Source organism: Mus caroli, chromosome 3 (assembly GCF_900094665.2).
Source record: "Mus caroli chromosome 3, CAROLI_EIJ_v1.1, whole genome shotgun sequence".
Classification (NCBI taxonomy): Eukaryota; Metazoa; Chordata; class Mammalia; order Rodentia; family Muridae; genus Mus; species Mus caroli.
Genome location: NC_034572.1, coordinates 120,351,310 through 120,370,615, shown reverse-complemented (window position 1 = coordinate 120,370,615; position 19,306 = coordinate 120,351,310). Strand labels below are relative to the sequence as shown.

Sequence of the window (19,306 nt, the reverse complement as noted above, 5' to 3'; positions counted from 1 at the left end):
CCCTCTCCCCTTCTTCCTCTCCCTCTCCCTCTCCTCACCTCTCCCCCCTTACAATTGTGGCTTGCAAACATTTCCTCTCATTATTTAGTCTGTTTTCACTTTGTTGGTTGTTTTCTTTGCTGTGTGGAAGCTTTTCGGTGTGACCTGATCCCATTCTTCTATTTTATTTTTTTTTATTTTATTGCTTATGATCTTGAGAATAATCCTAAAAACCTCTGTATAGTACAATGTCATGAGGCATTTCCCCACACTTTTCCTAATAAGTTTATAGTTTCAGGTCTTATATTAAGTCTTGAATGCATTTTTGTGTTGTTTTTATAACTGGACTGGCTTCATTCCTTTGAAGAGTTTTGAAACAAAGGGATCATTGTTGCATTTTTGAAAAATGCTATCTTTTCCCAAATGGTGGTTATGGATACACTTGTCAAAAATCAATTGACTGTATGTATGTAGTACACTGATTTATTCCTGGCCTCTCTATTGAGTCCTGTAAGGCCACCTGTCTTTCTATGTCTGTGCTACACTGGTTGGGTTGCTCCAACTTTGTTGTGTATTTTGAGGTCAGTTTTCGCTATTTGGGGTCTTTTGTGGTTTCTTGAATTTTAGGAGAGGATTTGTAAAAGTGTATGTGTCATTGGTACGTTAACAAATATCACATTGAATTTATAAGTCACATTTAGATATAGATAACATTTTTTTCAGTGGTGTGGTACATAGATTTTAGTGATTTATGTAGGTAGAAACTTGATTTGACAGTATTATTAGAGGTTCTAAGATAAATTTATTTATTTATTTATTTATTTATTTAAAGAAAAGGCTCTTGGGATCTAAATTTATTTGAAGTATAATACTATTGATGCAGAGTTGTGTAACCTTAAACATGGTCTTTTGGCTTTTAATCACTTTGTAAAAGAGATTTTTCTATCATTTAAATATTTAAGAATAAGATCTATTTGAAAAACTGTATATTTGATACTAGATAGAGTTTTGACTTTAGCAAGCCCAGTAAATAATTTAGAATCGCTGTTTTTATTTTCTCATTAGAAAACACTTATATGCTTTGTGTGTATGTATGTATGTTCTTTGTGTATGTGTGCATATGTACATAATGTGTTCTGGGCATGCTTGTGAATATGCAGAGGCCAAAGAAGCACACCCAGTGTTTTTCTGCACCGCTTTCTGCCTTATTCCTCTGAGACAGGCTATCATTGGAGCTCAGTTACTCACCAGCTAGCCCAGGCACCCTCCTGTTCTGTCCCCTGTGAGCACCAAGTTCCAGATGCTCACCAGGTTTGCAGCAATACCTAACTTTTTAAATATAATGTTTAAATTATAATTTTCAAGGGGTCTGCAATCTTATAGGAGGAACAACGATATGAACTAACCAGTACCCCCCAGAGCTGTGTCTCTAGTTGCATATGTAGCAGAGGATGGCCTAGTCGGCCATCAATGGGAGGAGAGGCCCTTGGTACTTTGAAGATCATATGCCCCAGTACAGAGGAATGTCAGGGCCAGGAAATTGGGAGTGGGTGGGTTGGGGAGCAGGGTGGGGGAGGGCATAGGGGGCTTTGGGGATAGCATTTGAAATGTAAATGAAGAAAATATTTAATAAAAAAAAGAACAAAAACCTTTAGGCATGTGGGTTTCTTGTCTGTATGTATATCTGTGCACTACATGTATGATTGGTATCCATGGAGGCCAGAAAAGGACATAACTGACAGTAGTGAACTGCTCTGTCTATGTTGAACATAGCCCCTGTAAGAGCAGCTAGTATTCTTAGCCACTGAACCATATCTCCACTTCTGGCACCCAGCTTTTTACATGGGCTCTGGAAGTGCTGGGGTCTAAACTTAGAGCCCGTTTCTACACTTCTTAATTAAAGTGGTTGAAGGTTGATAAAATAAGTTCTCTAAACCCTATTCAGTTACCATTGTGCCTCTCTCTCTGGAGATTCAAATTTCTGAACAGAAATAGTCTCCTGTGAACACCAAAAAAGTAAGTAAATAAAATTAAATTAAAAAAGAAAGCCAAGAAAACTAGAGACAAGAAACGAGCGTGTCTGCTGTGGGTTGTGTTTGAGCATAGTTAGCTCACTGCCGTCTTGTCATTTCTCTGCTCCTAAGCCTGACTTCTTCTTCTTCTCTCAGAATGGACTCAATGCTCTCCATCTGGCAGCCAAGGAAGGCCACGTGGGCCTCGTGCAGGAGCTGCTGGGAAGAGGGTCCTCTGTGGATTCTGCCACCAAGGTACTGTTCATGTTCACGTTTCTTAACAATGAGGAAGAGAGGGATTTTTTGTTGTTGTTGTTGTTTGTTTATTCATTTTGTTCTATTTTGTCATTTTTTAATCATTGTAATGTGTTTCGTTGTTGGGGAGTTTTAAAGCTTTTTTTCAGTTATTTAGAAGTTTCCTAGGGATCCTTGACTACTCCAGAATAAAGCTGAAACCTTCTCCATTACTCTAAAGCATTGCAATCATCTCACTTCAGGACTTAGATGTGAGACTCGAGAAGTCTGGAAGCCCAGATCTCATTCCTTATCTACTATCATTCTTCCTTTGATTCACAAAAATAAGCCTAGATCAACACGATCCTCTGCAGACACACGCACCCATTTGCTTACAGTCAAATGATTTAAGAACAAACGAACAAACACTCAAACAGCAGCGTTAAAGCAACTCACTTGAAATGGTGGGGTTTTTTTAGTGGAAACAAGCAATCTTCTGCTTTGGTTAAGTGGATGTGTCTTTCTTTGGATTCATTCTGTTTGCTATGAGTATACCAGATCCTTAGTGCTCTACTGGGAGAGAACTTTTGGGTTATGGTTTCAATTACTAGAATTATTAAACTATTGATTGTAATATCGTTCACAGTATTTCCCTCCCTTGAATTGTGCATATTAGCATAAACATTCATTGAGCCCACCATGTTTTGGTTGCTTAAATGATGTTTGCTCTTGCTTTTATTTTTCTTCTAAATTCTACTGATATTTTTCTCTTTTCAATTGTCCTCCACTACCTTTTCTTCCCCTGCCTCCCGCCCTCTTGGTTGGGAATAGAGTGCTTGGGATCAAACCCAGGGCCTTGCTCATGCGGGGAAGATATGCTATTATCCGTCTGGTGGGATTCTTTCCTGAAGTAAGGATCTCAATTGTGGATCCCAGGTGGTCTGGGACTCCAAGTGTCCCTTACTGCAGGGATTTCAGATGTGCTCCACCAGTTTTGATTAACTTTGAATTCTAGATTACAGTTGTAGAATTTTCAAGAGAAAAAAATCTTTTAAAAGAAGAAGAAAGGGTTCCACAAATGCTGAGTGGATTGTGGCTCTGCAGTGAGCTGGTAGAAATCACATGTCCTTGTAGGTAGAAACAGAACTGTGAGCAAAGTTTCTCCAATCACTGAGAGTCCCCAGGTGCTTTTTTGAAAGATTTATTTTATAGATTGTGTGTGTGTGTGTGTGTGTGTGTGTGTGTGCACATGCGTGTGCATGTGTGCATGCATGTCTGAGGGGGTGCAGAACAGAACATCCAGTGTCCTGGAACTGGTGTGGTTGTAAGCCACCTAATGTAGGTGATGGGGTCTGTGTGCTCTTAGCTGAGCCATATTTCCAGTCTCCCTACTTATTTTTGCACAGTTAATGAGCACTGTCTCAATAAGCATTTTTAAATCGGCATTTTCTTACAATCAGGTGGTTTGGTGTTTTATTTTATTAAAATCCCTTTATATTTACAGGATACTGTCATACACACACACACACACATATCCACAAACTGTGGCTTTGTTAAAATCCAGTCCTACTATGGCCCCAACACAGAGGCACCAGTATTACAAAAGAAAGTAAAGTGAGAAAGTACCCAAGGAGATAAAGGGGTCTGCAACCCTATAGGAGGATCAACAATATAAACTAACTAGTACCCCTCAGAGCTGTGTCTCTAGTTGCATATGTAGCAGAGGATGGCCTAGTCGGCCATCAATGGGAGGAGAGGCCCTTGGTCTTGTGAAGATCATATGCCCCAGTACAGGGGAATGCCAGGGCCAGGAAGCAGAAGTAGGGGGGTCGGGGATCAGGGTGGGGGGAGGGTATAGGGGGCTTTGGGGATAGCATTTGAAATGTAAATAAAGAAAAGATCTAATAGAAAAAAAGAAAGTAAAGTGAGATGTTAGAAAAGATTCCCAACTTCTTATTTTAAAATAGAAATCTTTTGCAAGGTGGCTTGGGAAAATGAGTGCTTTACCATGGCAAAGTGTAGATTTTAATAATATGAGTAAACGTGAAAATGCTTTTATATTTTGATTTCTGCACAGTTTGGAAACCTCTAACATTTTCTGTTCTGTTTTAACAGAAGGGAAATACCGCCCTTCACATTGCATCACTGGCTGGACAAGCGGAAGTTGTCAAAGTTCTCGTTAAGGAAGGAGCCAATATCAATGCCCAGTCGCAGGTACTGGTGACCTTCGGATGTTCTCTGCTGTGAATATATAATATGGCTTTGTGGTATTGATTTAATTTTTTTTTCTGATGGGTTTTTTTTGTTTTGTTTTGCAAATTATTCTTTTACTAATTTTAGCCAAAATACTCTATGACATTATAGAGTTAGACTTCTTATTTCTAAACACTCGGCAAATGGTAATCCATTATTGTCTTTACGTACTTCAAAACCAAAAGGATCTGATGACAGTGACCTCTGCGAAATGCAGTTCGTGGAAGTGCTGGGCCGCCTCGTGATACTGTTTTGCCTGTAATCTGAAAACATTATCCAAAATCCAGCATTCCACTGGGCAAGCATGCTATGATGCAGGACTTTCCATACTCCGTTAACTCATACACAACTTCACTAAAATACTGAAGAAAACTGGCAGAATGAAACCCTATAGCTTTATGATACACATAAGCATAAAAGCACATTCATGATCGTATTAAAGTTAAGAAAAAAGAAATAATAATTAAGATAAATCACACGGTAAACCTGACTGCCCCCCCTTTTTTGGGGGGGGGGTGTAGAAACTATGTGTGCATGATACTTCCCTTCTTTCCCCTGTGGGTAGGAATCAAACAACTTACCTTTATAATAAAAATCCATTCCTTTCAAATGTGGCAAGCCCTATGGTTGATACCATATTAAAATACAAACAAAACCAAACAATTAAAAACCAAGTATCTTTCCATTTGATCTATTTGGTTCTATTTCTCTTTATAGTGCTAATCACACATTATTGCTACATGAGGTATTGGAAGCTCGTTCTTTGGAGCATCCCCTGGCTTGTCTTCATGTAGCAATATCTACTTCCTGTCCTGTTCATTCCTCATTCTGTCTCCAGAGATATAATTCCATGCATGACACACATACCAGTCCAGAAAATGCTAAAGATAAGTGCTTCAATCAGCTTAGTTATTGCTTCATTTTGATTACAGAGATTAATAAACCCATGACATATACATCATCCATTTTTGTCTGTGTAATGTTATGACATTTTGATTAATCACTTCTATTTTTGTTTGCACCTCAGACTTTCAGCTAAATTTGTATCAATGGCTAACTAGGAATCGAAAACATACCATAGCATAAAGCTTTAATAGAACTATTTGAAGATTGGTACCACTTTAAAAAAAATGTTATGTTCCCATTAGATACAGCTGCATCTTGAGCCTGAAAACACAGGATGCTATGAAATAACTGCTAATAACTGCCCTGTGGGCGTGAGCCAGAAGTATCCATTTAGTAGTAGAACAGGTATCCAGCAGGCAGGCAGCTCTGGGCTCCTTCTCAAGCTCTACAACACAGACATTTCTGTATATAGCAAAATAACATTCTTTTACTCTCTGATAGGCATTCTCAAACATACACCTGCAGTGTAATCCCCCGAAGAGCTTGCTAAAACTGGGTCTCACTTCAGTTTCTGGATGCTCTGGAGTGGTTAGCTCTCAAAGGCGGGTGCTACCAGTCTGGGAACCGTGCTTGCTTCAGAGGACACGAGAGATGCCTGGCATGTCACATACCGCAAAACATGTGTCAGTGAATTATGAACTTATAAAGCATGGAGCTGAAAGCAAATGATGTTCAAATGGGCACCTGGGTTTTCTTTAGGATAACAGGACACTAACCTGCAATGCTGAGATTTCTGTCTATAAAAAGAACAGGGCTGTATTCCTAAAAATGACTCATTGAACCCAGTGATGTTAAAGAAGGTGACATACGGCAAATGTTGCCAAGTAAATGTCTGTTAGAAGCTATGGTATTAGGTATTACTTGGTGGTTTATATGGGTTGTGGACAATGCAAGGATAATTAGCTAAAGCCATCTTAACATTCCTGTGATTCTACACTCACTGAAGCTTATTCTTCTTGTGGTCCTAATTGTGTCAGCTTTCAACAGATCTTGAAAGAAGGCTGACGTCATCACTATGAGATTAAAATATCATTAATCGTGCAGCACACTGTTAGCCTGATGATTCACATGGCAGGGAATCCCTACACAAAGCTTCAAATGGGATTTTTTTTGTTATATTGTGAGAAAATTTATGATTGGGACAAATTATCAAATTTTAAGATGTTTTCTTCTAAACGCCTAACTCATTTGACGAATTTGATGGCATCATTGAATTTAGATACCCACCATTATCAGTTGACTCATATATTTTTTAAAAGAGGTGTTTATGCAGGCAAGTTAACCATCTTGCTGATGAGTCTTAGCAAGTTTGAAAAGGCATGGACTTAAGGCCATGGATGCTGGCACAAACCTTCCCTCATTTTTTTATTCCCATCATTCCTAGCTAACTCGGGACATAGTTTGATGCATCCAACATTTGTTGTTAGATGAGTGGGTGGGGACATATTCAGGGAAATAGAACAACCATAAAATGGATGTCGGAATCCCAGATTCACAGCACAAATCCTAAATTATATATATGCAAATGTATGTATGTATGTATGTGTGTGTGTGTGTGTGTGTGTGTGTGTGTGTGTGTCTGTCAGTCTATCTATCTATCATCTATCTATCTAAAAGCAGGAAGACAATAGAGGGTTAACAGGAGCCATCATGTGATGTTACCCATCTGCTTTACATTGGGCACTGTTTAGTATTTTTATAACTCCGGCTAACCTCTGTTCTGAAGTAGCGTTTGTTTCTTTAAGTCTTTTTTTTTTTTTTTTTTAGACAGGAGCCACCTTGTAGGTAAGGTATGTCTTCATGGCTTCCAACAAACTCAGCTGAATCTGAACATTCCACTTATTCCCCCTTCACCGGTGGGGTGTCTTCATTCTAGCTCCAGACTGTTAGGAATACCGTGACCCTGCTCCCTGGAGACTAATTGTCTTATGTATGACTTGGATCGAAAGACTGAACTCAAAACCTAGGAGTATCAATAGTGTGAGACAGTGGAGCCAAGTCCACTGGGTGATGGGCAGGAGCCACAATGTTCCCAGAACTTTTAATTGTATCAACAGAATAATCCAACTGGTTGGACCCAAACAGAATTCCTTTCTCTTTCATAGCAGGAAGAACTTTTATTGGTTTGGGCAGCAGGAATTTGGATTTTTAAACAGAGGTACACCCAAGTAAAGCTGTGTTTTGAAGATTTAGAGTAGGCTCCTGTCCATTTAAAAAACAAGATTATTTTTTTTCCCAGATAATACAGAATGATGAGAAAATACTCTTACAAAAATAATGAAAAATTGAAATCTTTTAAAACATAAAGCCTTGGTTTAGGTAAAGTAGGGTGCCTAGGTAAGCAATCAGCCATCCTGTGTTGCTCAGCGGGGGTGGCGGACACTAGGCTACAGGTTTGAGCCATTATGGTTCTATCTCTAGCACAGGCAAAAAGGGAAAGAAACGTGTACCACCACCACCACCACAATAACAAAACGGGGCGGGGGGCATCTTTTCAGAGAAGAGCAAAATAACAGCATCACCAAGGGGGACAAAAGCACAGGGGCAAAGTAAGTGTCACAACCCAGGAGTGCAATACTGGGAATGGAGACTGTGCACCTGCCTGTGGTCCAGCAGCCAAGAACCGCTGCTTTCTTCTGCTTGTGTTATATGAGGTTGAGCCTGTGGCCCTGTATCTCACCTCTAATCTAGCGGTAGTAACACTTGGTTTGTAGAGTCGCTACAAATGTGAGATAGATGCAAAGTCCTTGCTGGCACTGAATGCAGAATGAATGTCACCTGGGGTTCTAATTATCAGGCATATCATGTTATTTCCCTCCACAACGGTAAAGCGAGAGTCAGGGGGTTGAGGTTACAGACAATGCCATCTGTCATTTTGTTGTTGTTGTTTTCCTGATTGTCTCTTAGAGTTGAAAGATTGTTTTTTTCTGGATTAGGATGGAGAGAGGTAAATCCTTACTCCATTACTAACGTTTATCTTTAGTAATTAGGAGTGTGGAACTTCCTGGGCCATAACAGCTTTGGCAGGTGGAGCAGAAAGCTAAATGTTCAGAAAAGTACTTGACACAAATAGGCAGAGAAAAATTTGAATGTGGTCAGTGTGTACCAGGGGCTCAACACCATTGCACAACTGAAGCCCAAAGCCTCTTGTTGTATTAACTTTTGTCTTTTTAGTTTAGTTCTGTTGTCTGTCTGTCTGTCTGTCTGTCTGGTTTAGTGGTGTGTGTGTGTGTGTGTGTATCTATCTGTGCCTCAGTCTTTCTCTCTGGTTGTGTGTGTGTGTGTATGTGTCTGTGTGGCTAAGTTGTCTATGTGTGTGTATCTGTCTGTCTGTCTGTCTGTCTGTCTGTCTGTGTCTCTCCGTGTGTATGTATGTCCATATGTGTGTCCTTGTGTGTGTGTGTGTGTGTATGTACATGTGTGCCATGCATGTGAGTGTGTTTAGAGGAGAGAATAGAGCTTCCTTCTGGATCATTCTCCACCATGTTTTCTGGAGAGAGTCTCTTACTGAACCTTACTGGCAGTGAGCAAGTCTTAATAATCCTCCTGTCCCCAGTCCCTACAGTATTGGGGTCATAGGCACAGCAACACCCAGCTTTTTTACATAGTTCCTGGAAGTTTGAATACAAGTCCTTATTTTCTTGCATAGTGAATTCTTTTCCCACCAGAGCATCTCTTCAGTCTCTTTATTAACTCTTGGTAATTAAACCAACAGATCCAAAAATGTTCACTTTTTATTTTGTTAGCTCTAATAACTAGTTGTAAAATTGTCTCTCACTTTATCAAAACCTATATTTCTGTTAAATATTATCATGATCTCAAAAATTGCCATACAGAGTAATGGGGTTCACAATGGCACCCACACACACACCTTGGACTTTACTCACAGTCACCCTGTTATCCTCGCCTGTGCTCCTGGTTGCCCTCCCTTGTGTCTGCTGCTTCCTTTCTCCCCTCTAAGGCCCCCTCCTATTTCCATGTCATATGCATTTGCTTTAGGGTCTGATTACATGGAGTTTTTAAGCCTCACATGTATGGAGCCAATCTGCTTACGTCGACAATGGGAGTCAAGACACTCCCTGTGTCCTCTGCATGAGTGAGTGAGGTTTTAAATGTAAATCAAGGGTCCTTTATGGAGGAAAGTCCCTGTTCTCTCTTTCTCTTTCTCTCTCTCTCTCATTAGCCCATATTACTCTCCTGAGAGTGAGTATTCTAGACTCTTTTTCCTAAGATATATTTCAATTCTTAACCCCCATTACCATCCTTCATGTGACAAGGAAACAATTTTTGATAAAACTGTTTACTGACTTTCATAACCTTTCAGTTGATAGAGAAAATGACTCTAACACTGTACATCTCTGAAAATCACTCATTCATTTGTTTTCTGCCCCTCTGATTCTGTAGTAGACTCTGTGGCCCTGCTACAGGATTCTGCCCCAGTCTCAGACAATGAACACATTGTTCCCAGAGTGTGTATGTGCACACTTTATGCCACTGGGACAGGAAACCCTATTCATCGATAGATCAAATTCTAGTTATAGACTTTGTAAAAGTACTTACATCAAAGCAGATTCATCCCTTAGGAGACACGATACTCACAGCATTCACGTAGCCCATGATAAAACCCCGCTGAACGAAAATGGTGATTCCTCTGAACAACTGGTCCTGTGTGGGCATCATTATTTGAAAGCATAATAATAATGATCATCCCATTAGCTTTGACAACTACTGTTTTACACAGTCATGTTCCAGAAATATACCTAAATAGATGAGTCATGGTGTGTGTGTGTGTGTGTGTGTGTGTGTGTGTGTGTGCGTGCGTGCGTGTGCGTGTGTGTTTTGGGAGCAGGTATATTTTGGAATTAATGTTATGGATAGTCACTAGTTTCTTCTGGTCTTCACCTCAAGAGCATTCTTTTTTTTTTTTTTTTGCTCCTCAAAAGAATTCAAGAACACTCTTCACAAAAAGAGTGGGCTGAGGCAAGCAGCAACAGCCAGATTCTACCAGGCAGGGAGTCAACTCTTCTCCCTATGCTATCCCTTCCATCCTGTCTCTCTCTCAGGAATGAGGAATGCTTTTCTTGGAAGCCCATTTTACCTTGAATTCAGTTTGATATAATTAGATGTATGAGATGCAAGAATATGTATAGGAGTCTAAGGACCTTAAAGTTAAACTGTTCTCCAGCACAAAGAGTAACAACACTCTATGTTCTCCTGGCAGGAAGTCCAGAAGCGTGTTTGATAGAGCTAGAATTGACTACCAGTGTTCTTCGGGCCATGATCTGGTCCTTCAGGATTGACTGCTATGGTCTGAATTTACCACTATCCGTTCTTTTTCTGTATGTCCTGCTTTGAGTGTCTGTTGGGAGTTCTTTTTGAACCTAGAAGCAAGGCAATGAAAATAGATTTCCTGTAAGACTTTAAAAAATAAATCTGACTTTGAATGAAAAGTTAGGAAATGAGTTAGGTATAACTATGTCCTGTCATGGGTGAACTTTAGAGGTGAACACAACTCCTTAGACGCTGGGGTCTGTAACTTTTATATTGGGATCAACTATTTTATATATCCAGATTTTTTAAGTAAATAAAGCACTTTCTAAAGGAACAGGTTGTTTTAAGTACCTCCTTCTTGGAATGAGACAGCCTGTGTCAGGAAACCTAGTGCACATTCTACAGTTATCATAAGTACCATGGATCAACCTTGTTATTTCACATGCTAATCTGAGCACCCTTGTCTTAGAAGGGAACTCACCTTCACTGTCAGCTAGGATTCTTCTCTTCTTGTGCATCATATCCATCATATCCATCATATTCATCATATGAAGGGTCTGTCTGTGGCAAGCAGTAAACTAGAACAGGTTAAAGGCTGTTATACATTGTATCCAATGCACCTTCTTGATCTCAGAGCTTCTGAGTGCCACCTGCTCTAGTGGGTAAGTCAACACAGCCCCACTTACTTAAGAAGAATTTCATAGTAAGGCTTTTGTCACCTTAAACTATGGTGTTTCTCAAACATTACTGAATCTTTTTATATTATTCATATTCACAGGTATTGTAACACGTGAAAAATGACTTAAAATGGGACCTTAGTAATATTCAACACTGATTTTTTTGTTTGCCTGTCTCTTTTGCTCAATATAGTGATGAACCTAGGGGCCCACACATATTAGGCAGGCCCTTTTACCCATGCACCCCAATCCTCGCCTTTCAAGCTGTTCAATATCAGACATGGGATAAGAATAGCTCTAGAGTGCTGCCAGCTTTTATGTGACTCTCAGAAAATAAATGTACCGCAAATATCATAAAAATAAAATGAGATTTTTATTTTGGAAAATTCAAAGAGATTTTTGAATCCCCATGAAATCTGTCAGTATATTTGTGTCTCTGCCTGTGTTAGACCACATATTGTGATTTTTGATCTGCAAGTACTCTCTCAAGTTGATTAGTTATCATTAGGTGACAACATGATTGACAGCATTGAAGGAAGCAGTAATTTTATTTGAGTATTCAGATTTTCTAGATATGTCTGGAGGCGGAGCTACACTGTTATCTTCTATATTTGCTAGGAAAGTCAAGGCTACTGTCTGCACTTGATAACATGACAAGATGAGGCTTCCTGTGAGCTGCTCTCATGAATCTTGCAGTTGTTTTATACTGCGGTTGCCTTTAGAGACTTGCACCAGTACTTGGCTAGTATTTTATTTTCTTAAAGGCAGCTGAAATAGGACACATATTTAGTAACTACTCATTAAAAACAACTATGAGCCGGGCGTGGTGGCGCACGCCTTTAATCCCAGCACTTGGGAGGCAGAGGCAGGTGGATTTCTGAGTTCGAGGCCAGCCTGGTCTACANNCTGAGTTCGAGGCCAGCCTGGTCTACAAAGTGAGTTTCAGGACAGCCAGAGCTATACAGAGAAACCCTGTCTCGAAAAACCAAAAAAAAAAAAAAAAAAAAACAACTACGAGTATGTGTGTATGTTTGTGTGTGTATGTTGTATGAGAGAAGCAAAGGAGCCCTAGCTTCTATTTTAATATTTGAAATTAAAATTTTGATGCCCATTTAGTTAACTTCAAAATAATGCAGTGATAACTGACCAAATGAGTACAGTGGCTTAATTCAATATAAGGACTTTAGTCCAGTGGGCCTTTGCTCTGGCGGGGGAAATGAAAGAACCCTACAGTGGTTGTTGCTGACTTACGTTTCTCATTGCTGTGTAACATATTTTCTTGTGTAAGTTACTGGATCACTTAAGATATTGCGCAAAAACAGATATTTTAAAGCTCTTGTTACAATGAAGAGCTGAACACATTGCAACTAACCAAGCAAACAAACAAACAAACAAACAATCAACAAACCAAACAACCCTCCACCCCCCAATCTGGCTCTTATAATCTATACTGTTGGTAAAGAAATACAAAAAAATGTGCCAGGGAGTAAATGACCACTTAGGTTCAATATTCAAATATGTAATGACTCCATTTTTTTAATTTCTCATGTTCAAACATTTTCATTACTCATGTAATCATTTCTCAGGTCCCAACATCTGTAAAATATGATTTTAGTTTATATCTTCGTAGCTATTTATTCTATACACATTGTAAAGGAATTTTTCCATGTGATTATAAAGATAAATGTGATATCATGAGGAGGATTTACTGCAAGATAAACGTAACATTTCTTTAAAGAAACTTTCTCTGTGTGTATGTCTGTGTCAGGGGAGGGAGGCTGTGAGACCAGGTCATGTACTCACGGGACACCAGAGAAGGATGTAATCTGAAGGAGTTGGTCCTCTCTCAATAATGTGTGCAGATTCCAAGGAGAGACCTCGGGCACTTAGGCTTGGCAGCCACCACCTTTCTCCACTAAACTATCTCTACCCAAGCTCAACATGTAATTTACAACTTAAATCAAAGTTAGCGTTATATGTACAAAAAATGATGCAAGCAAGCTCTTGTGAGTTTCCTCCCTTCCACATTAGCATGTCCGTTGGTGTATCCTTGTTTATCTCTTGTCTGGGTAGCAGCCATGTTGGTGAACTTTTATGAGTATGGCTTCTGACATTCATAGGAGACACAATCTGACAGCCAACCTCCTGATCTTCTGGCTCTTAGAATCTTTTCATCTCCTTTCACAATGATCCCCGAGCCTTAGGTGCAGGAACTGTGTTGTAGATGGATCCTTTGGGGTTGGGCTCTAGAACTCTACATTTTGATTGGTTGTGGCTTTCTCTAATGGTCTCCAACTGCTGCAAAGAGACTTTTACTTGATGAGGCGTAAGGGCTATACTTATCCGTGGGTATAAGAATGTATATTTAGGATGTAGTTAGGGATTAGGCTGGTTTAGTAAATTTCTTCTCTAAGATTTATTGTTTTGCTAACTCTGGGTAGCTGGCTAGGATTCAAGTACCAGGTGTGATTTCTGTCTTGTTTGGTGGGTCTTGAGTCTGTTGAGAAAGCTATTGGATCTTATGAAAGCCATACTGCTTGTTGCTGTGCTTCATAGGCATCGTAGCTGCTAGAGTTGATTATTGCTTCCTTTGGAAGCTTGCATGGCACCTTCTGGCACCATGAAAGCTATTCTTCATGGAGGAGGCTTCTGGGTCAGTTCCAGCCCAGGGATCTGGGGCCCTGTGTTTGACATGCATGGTGCCTTCAGCAATAGGGACGAGAAACATCTGTGGGAACACCAGGGGCAATAACAATAGCCTGTAATGTTTTAGGAGTCTCTTAGACGGCTCTGACCAACAACACGAAAGAAAGCTTCGCATGGTTGGTGTTGTGCTTTTGTTAGGTGGTCTTTCTTGATTCTTGGAGGGAGCATTGTTAGGCAAGGTGAGAATATTACATTTAAGCTATTTTTGCATATTTATAGATGAACTTATGTGTATTATAGGTATTGTAGGTAGATAGTTAATAGTATGAATCCTTATGAGATTTTAAGACTTCCTTGTTATTGTTTTATTCTTCTCCCTTTCTTTTGTTTGTATTTATTCCTCCTCTCCCTAATTAGATTTCCCGTTTTACCCATTTCCTCAGTCTGATCACTTGCACGCTGCTATTGGACTCTCTGTTGCTCTCCTACTCCTGCAATGACTCCTGTGTACTTTCCTGGTTTCTGAAGTTCCTCAGGTTATTTACAGGCGGCTGAGGGGAGAACAGCCTTCTCCAGGAAACAGCAGGCCAATCGGTTATCTGTTACCTATTCATCACTCCTGAAAACATACGTGTGCAAGTGACATTATACATTATCCTGAGCAGGTTGTCACTACATATTTAAGACATATGTATGTTCATATACTCAGTCATATGCGTATTTATAAATGTACACACACACACACACACACATATATATAAAACAGCAATTAACAAAAAGGCTATGAATTTGAAAGAGAACAAGAAGGAGTATATGAGATTGTTTAGAGAGTGTAAAGGGAGAAATCTCACAAAGTAAAAGAAATAACAATGTAATGTCATTGCTTGCACTAGTTGATTTATTGTATTTTATGCATTCTTCACTTTATTTTTTAAAAGATAAAGATTAATTTATCTTCATTTTGTGTGTATAGGTATTTTGCCTGTATGTATATATGTCTGTGCACCCTATGTATTTCTGATGGCCTCAGACTCCAGAAAAGGTTATTGGGTGCCCTGGACCTAGAGCTTACAGATGGCTGGGTGCCATCATATGGGTACTGGGAATGGAACTTGGATCCTCTTGATTAAGTGCTCCTAGCTTCTAAGCCAAGTCTCCAGCCCAGAGTGCTTTATTTTAATCTAATGGCAATATTGAAAACTGCACTTTGGTTTAGATGTCATATGAATTATGATGTCTCCAACTTTAAATAGGAAATGGCTCACCTTGTACTTGAATTACAAAACCCTTTCTCTACTTTATGATATAAAATTCAGACAAGTCAGTGAGCTCCAGGATTCCTCCAGCTCTGAATGCTTCCTCCATATCCAAGGCTCAGAGTCTTTCTCTGTCACTCCTGTGATTCCTGTAACATCTGATTTATAGACTGTGCACCACTGTAGACCTACAATGCTGGTCATACTCTGTTGTTATAAGAAGAAATCATGTCTGTTCTTCTGTCCTCGTTTTCTAAAAAAACAACCAAATTCTGAATTTAGTTGAAGGGAGCAGCTCAAATGTTGTGCAAACATGAAGCCACTGTGTACTAGAGAGTGTCCTGTGTGGATTGCCTTCACTTATCCAAAGATCTTTTGAATCTAGAAGATGAGGAAATCAGTTGAGCTTCACTGTCAAATAGTGTACAACCCTATGCTTCCTTCTTGTTTTCTAAACACACCCCAGAGTCCCCAAAGTTGTCTTTATTTTCACGACTACAATTAGTCCAGATTGGCTTCCTGTATCTTTCACAGCTGGGTGTTCACAGTGTATTTAGGGACATGATTTGAATCATCCTGACCTTCAAGCTTGCTGATAATTTTAGGATTCTTCCAGACCTCATTTCTCACAATCTGCTTCAATAGGAGAGGGGTACGGAAGGTACTGAGAATGAAGAGCACAGCAGTGCCCACCAACCTGTCTCAATGCTACTATGTGTCTAGCTGATAGACTGTCAGGCTGCTAAAGAGTTCTGCTCTGGACAAAGAGTAAAACTAAACCCTCAATCTTGATGTCCGCCTGCTAACAAAAGACAGGACTTCTTCTGAAGGTATATTTGACTTTCATTAATCCCAGACTATCTGTAACCATTCCCAATCATTCTTACTTTCTATTACTACAGATAGTTATAATATTTGTTTTCCAATAAGAACAGAGAGTAAACCGAAAGAACACATTGAAAGTTAGGCTACTATGGACATTGAAAACTGTAGTTTTTTTTTCCTTCTTCTTCTTCTTCTTCTAGTACTGCCTCAGACTATGTGTGGTTTGACCTAGACAAATAGACCCCAGCTATCTCTTTATCTATTCATTCTTCTCAGTGCAGTGGTCTTTTCTGGCTTCAAAGTACTCTATAGATGGTAACAGGATGCAGTGGCTGCTGGGTCATCATGCTTCCACTTATAGCTAACTCACATCCCAGGATTCTACAGGAAGCATCCCTCATATGCCTTTTTGGAACTCAGCACAGTTAAATACTGTTTTCCTGATAGCTTGGGGATTGGGAGACATCGAGGGCCTCTTATATCTCCATTAACCTCAAGAAGAACAGTGCGTTTAGATTTTTGCTTTAAGCATTTTAAGAGCTATATGTCTAAAATATTTGAAGGTAGCTGTTTAAGACAATTTCCTTCCTCAAGAGAAAGGAAGGGATATGAAGTAAGAATGGCAAGATGTGTGATTGGCAAGGGAGACACAGGCATGTTGGACATCTCTCACTGTGCATTGTGCTTCTGCTTACTAACTATTGCTACTAAACAATCCTCTGACCAACTTAGCACCTTCAAACACCACACATGTATTATCATCACCGTTTCTTAGCAGGGGCTCAGGTTGCACAATTGTGGTTCAGCGTTCCTCTTGAGGTCATTGTGAGGACACTCAGAGCTACAGTCACTGAAGGCATTTCTAGGCTGAAGCACTCAATCCCCAGGTATTTTTCAAGCAGTTAGCAAGATAGCCCCGACGTTCCCATCTCACTCAGTTCCTTCTCCTGTGGGTCTCTCCTTGGCTGCTTGAAGGTCATCATGACAGAGATTCATCCTCCCTAGAGTAGGTGACCTAAAAAGAGGGTACCAGGTCAAAAAGCAGTGACTTTAAGTCTAGACCTTGAAGCCAGTCACTATCAACTCCTCCATAATCAAGGCCTTAAAAGCAAACCGTTAAGATGTTCTTCATTTAAACAGAAGTGGCCAGACTTACATATTTGAGAATAATTTAGAGGTGAGTTAAAAACATCACAGATGGAAGAAGAAATTTGGGTTCTGTTTATTTTATCTATTTGTTTAAGGTGTATTGATTGGGCACCTGCTTTGGCCTACACATTGTGTGTGGAAATGCATGCATGTGGAAGCCAGAGGTGGACATTGGGTGTCTTCATTTATTGATTTCCAAATATCATCATTATTATCATATTGGAGTCTCTGACTGGATCCAGAGCTCACTGACTAGCTAGTGGGACTGGCTAAACCGACTGGCTAGACCGACCAATTAGTTGGCTCCAGGGATCTGCCTATTTCTGCCCACTCCTAGGGAAGGGTTTCCAGAGGCATATGGGTGACCCCCACTTTTATACCACTGCCGGGGTTCTGAACTCGCATCCTTGTGCTTACCCAGGAAGCACTTTTCCCATCGAGCCCTCTCCCATCTCTGTGAGAGATATTTTATAAGCACGGGATAAAGATTCTTGATGTGAGTTCTATTTGATGCTTAGATTCTCCCAAGCTCAGCTTGATTTCTGGATCTGAAAAAAAAGAGTTATAACTAATCAGACTATCATAACACTGATGAATAAATAATATGTATTGAAACCACTTGTGCTCCTTCTAATCATGGAGTGCAGTATAGATACCTGAATACTAGCTTACCTTGGAATCAACCAACATTATCTCAATTTTCCCTTCTCAACTATTCCTCACTTCCTCACAAAAACCTTCCTTTCCTTTCCAGTAACTATAGTCAGGGCGTTTTCTATTTCATCCTCTATTTTTAGCATCGTAATCTCCTAAAGTGCAGATATGTTCATGTCAAATCCCTGTTTAAAAAAATTCCAAGTGACTCACATCATTTAAAACACAGTGGTGAGCCCTTAGTGATGTAAGAAGGGCCAAGTTCTGCCAAACCCAGTCCCCCGACATCTGGCACTGAGTCCTGTGTAAGGCCATTTTCTCTCTTTTTCTTCATCTCCATCTCAAAAACTGTTTCTGTGTCTGTACTTCCCTGGTTCTCCTACTCTTTACACTGAGTCACTTCTGTGGCATCTTGATAATAGAATTTCCTCACATAGTTGAGTGCTGTGTCCTTCATCTGTGCTATCTTTATGGAATATGTAATTTAAAAAAATCAGAGCAGTTAGATGTGCCCCTCAATCTGTGTGTAGTAGTATAAGCATAGCTATCTCAGCTTTGGACTGGGGTTCTCATGGGAAGAGGTGTGGACAGCAGAAGAAGCCTTGGGTAAAGGTGTCAGGAGTGAGTGGAGCCTTCAATGAATGTGTACTGTTATCAAGGAACAGTACGGTGACTCAAACCCATGGGTGTGGGAAGAACCGTCCTCGGGCCAGGCTGAGGGAGGAGGCACAGCCTTCCTCTGGACCATACATCATAAACCCACTGAGGTTCTGTAATGCCTGTATAGTTGGTGATGCTCTGTCACAGCAAGCATGATTCACCTGATTGCAGCTCTTCTGTAAGTGCGTCTATGTGTCTGTCTTCTCTTCAGTCTCTCTTTGCCCCAGTCTGTTTTCCAGGACCAACCTGTCTGTGATGGATGTAGCAAAGAGGTTTTGTGTTTATTTTTGAGCCACTGTCTGAGTATAATGCTGAGCAATAAATAGCCACCAAACATCTTTGGTGGAATAGTTTTTTTTTTCTTTTTTTTAATTAGGTATTTTCTTCATTTACATTTCCAATGCTATCCCAAAAGTCCCCCATATCCCCCCACTCCCCTACCCACCCACTCCCACTTCTTGGCCTTGGCATTCCCCTGTACTGAGGCATATAAAGTTTGCAAGACCAAGGGGCCTCTCTTTCCAATTATGGCCGACTAGGCTATCTTCTGATACATATGCAGCTAGAGACATGAGCTCTGGGGGGTACTGGTTAGTTCATATTGTTGTTCCACCTAGAGGGTTGCAGACCCCTTTAGCTCCTTGGGTACTTTCTCTAGCTCCTCCATTGGGGGCCCTGTGATCCATCCATTAGCTGACTGTGAGCTGACTTCTGTGTTTGATTGCCCTTTCTAATTCGTTGAAGAATTGAGTTGGAATTTTGATGGGGATTGCATTGAATCTGT

General features: G+C 40.1%; 1 protein-coding gene across 40 annotated transcripts in view; it reads left to right on the top strand.

Moving 5' to 3' along the window:
• The window catches only part of Ank2 (ankyrin 2), a 583,460-nt gene that overhangs the window by 422,954 nt on the left and 141,200 nt on the right, over nt 1-19,306 (top strand). For all 40 annotated transcript variants that reach the window (XM_029474820.1, XM_021159015.2, XM_029474818.1 and 37 more), the window contains 2 exons: nt 2,148-2,246; nt 4,341-4,439. In XM_029474820.1, the coding sequence (XP_029330680.1) occupies nt 2,148-2,246; nt 4,341-4,439 (198 nt within the window). The remainder of the gene's footprint in view (nt 1-2,147; nt 2,247-4,340; nt 4,440-19,306) is intronic.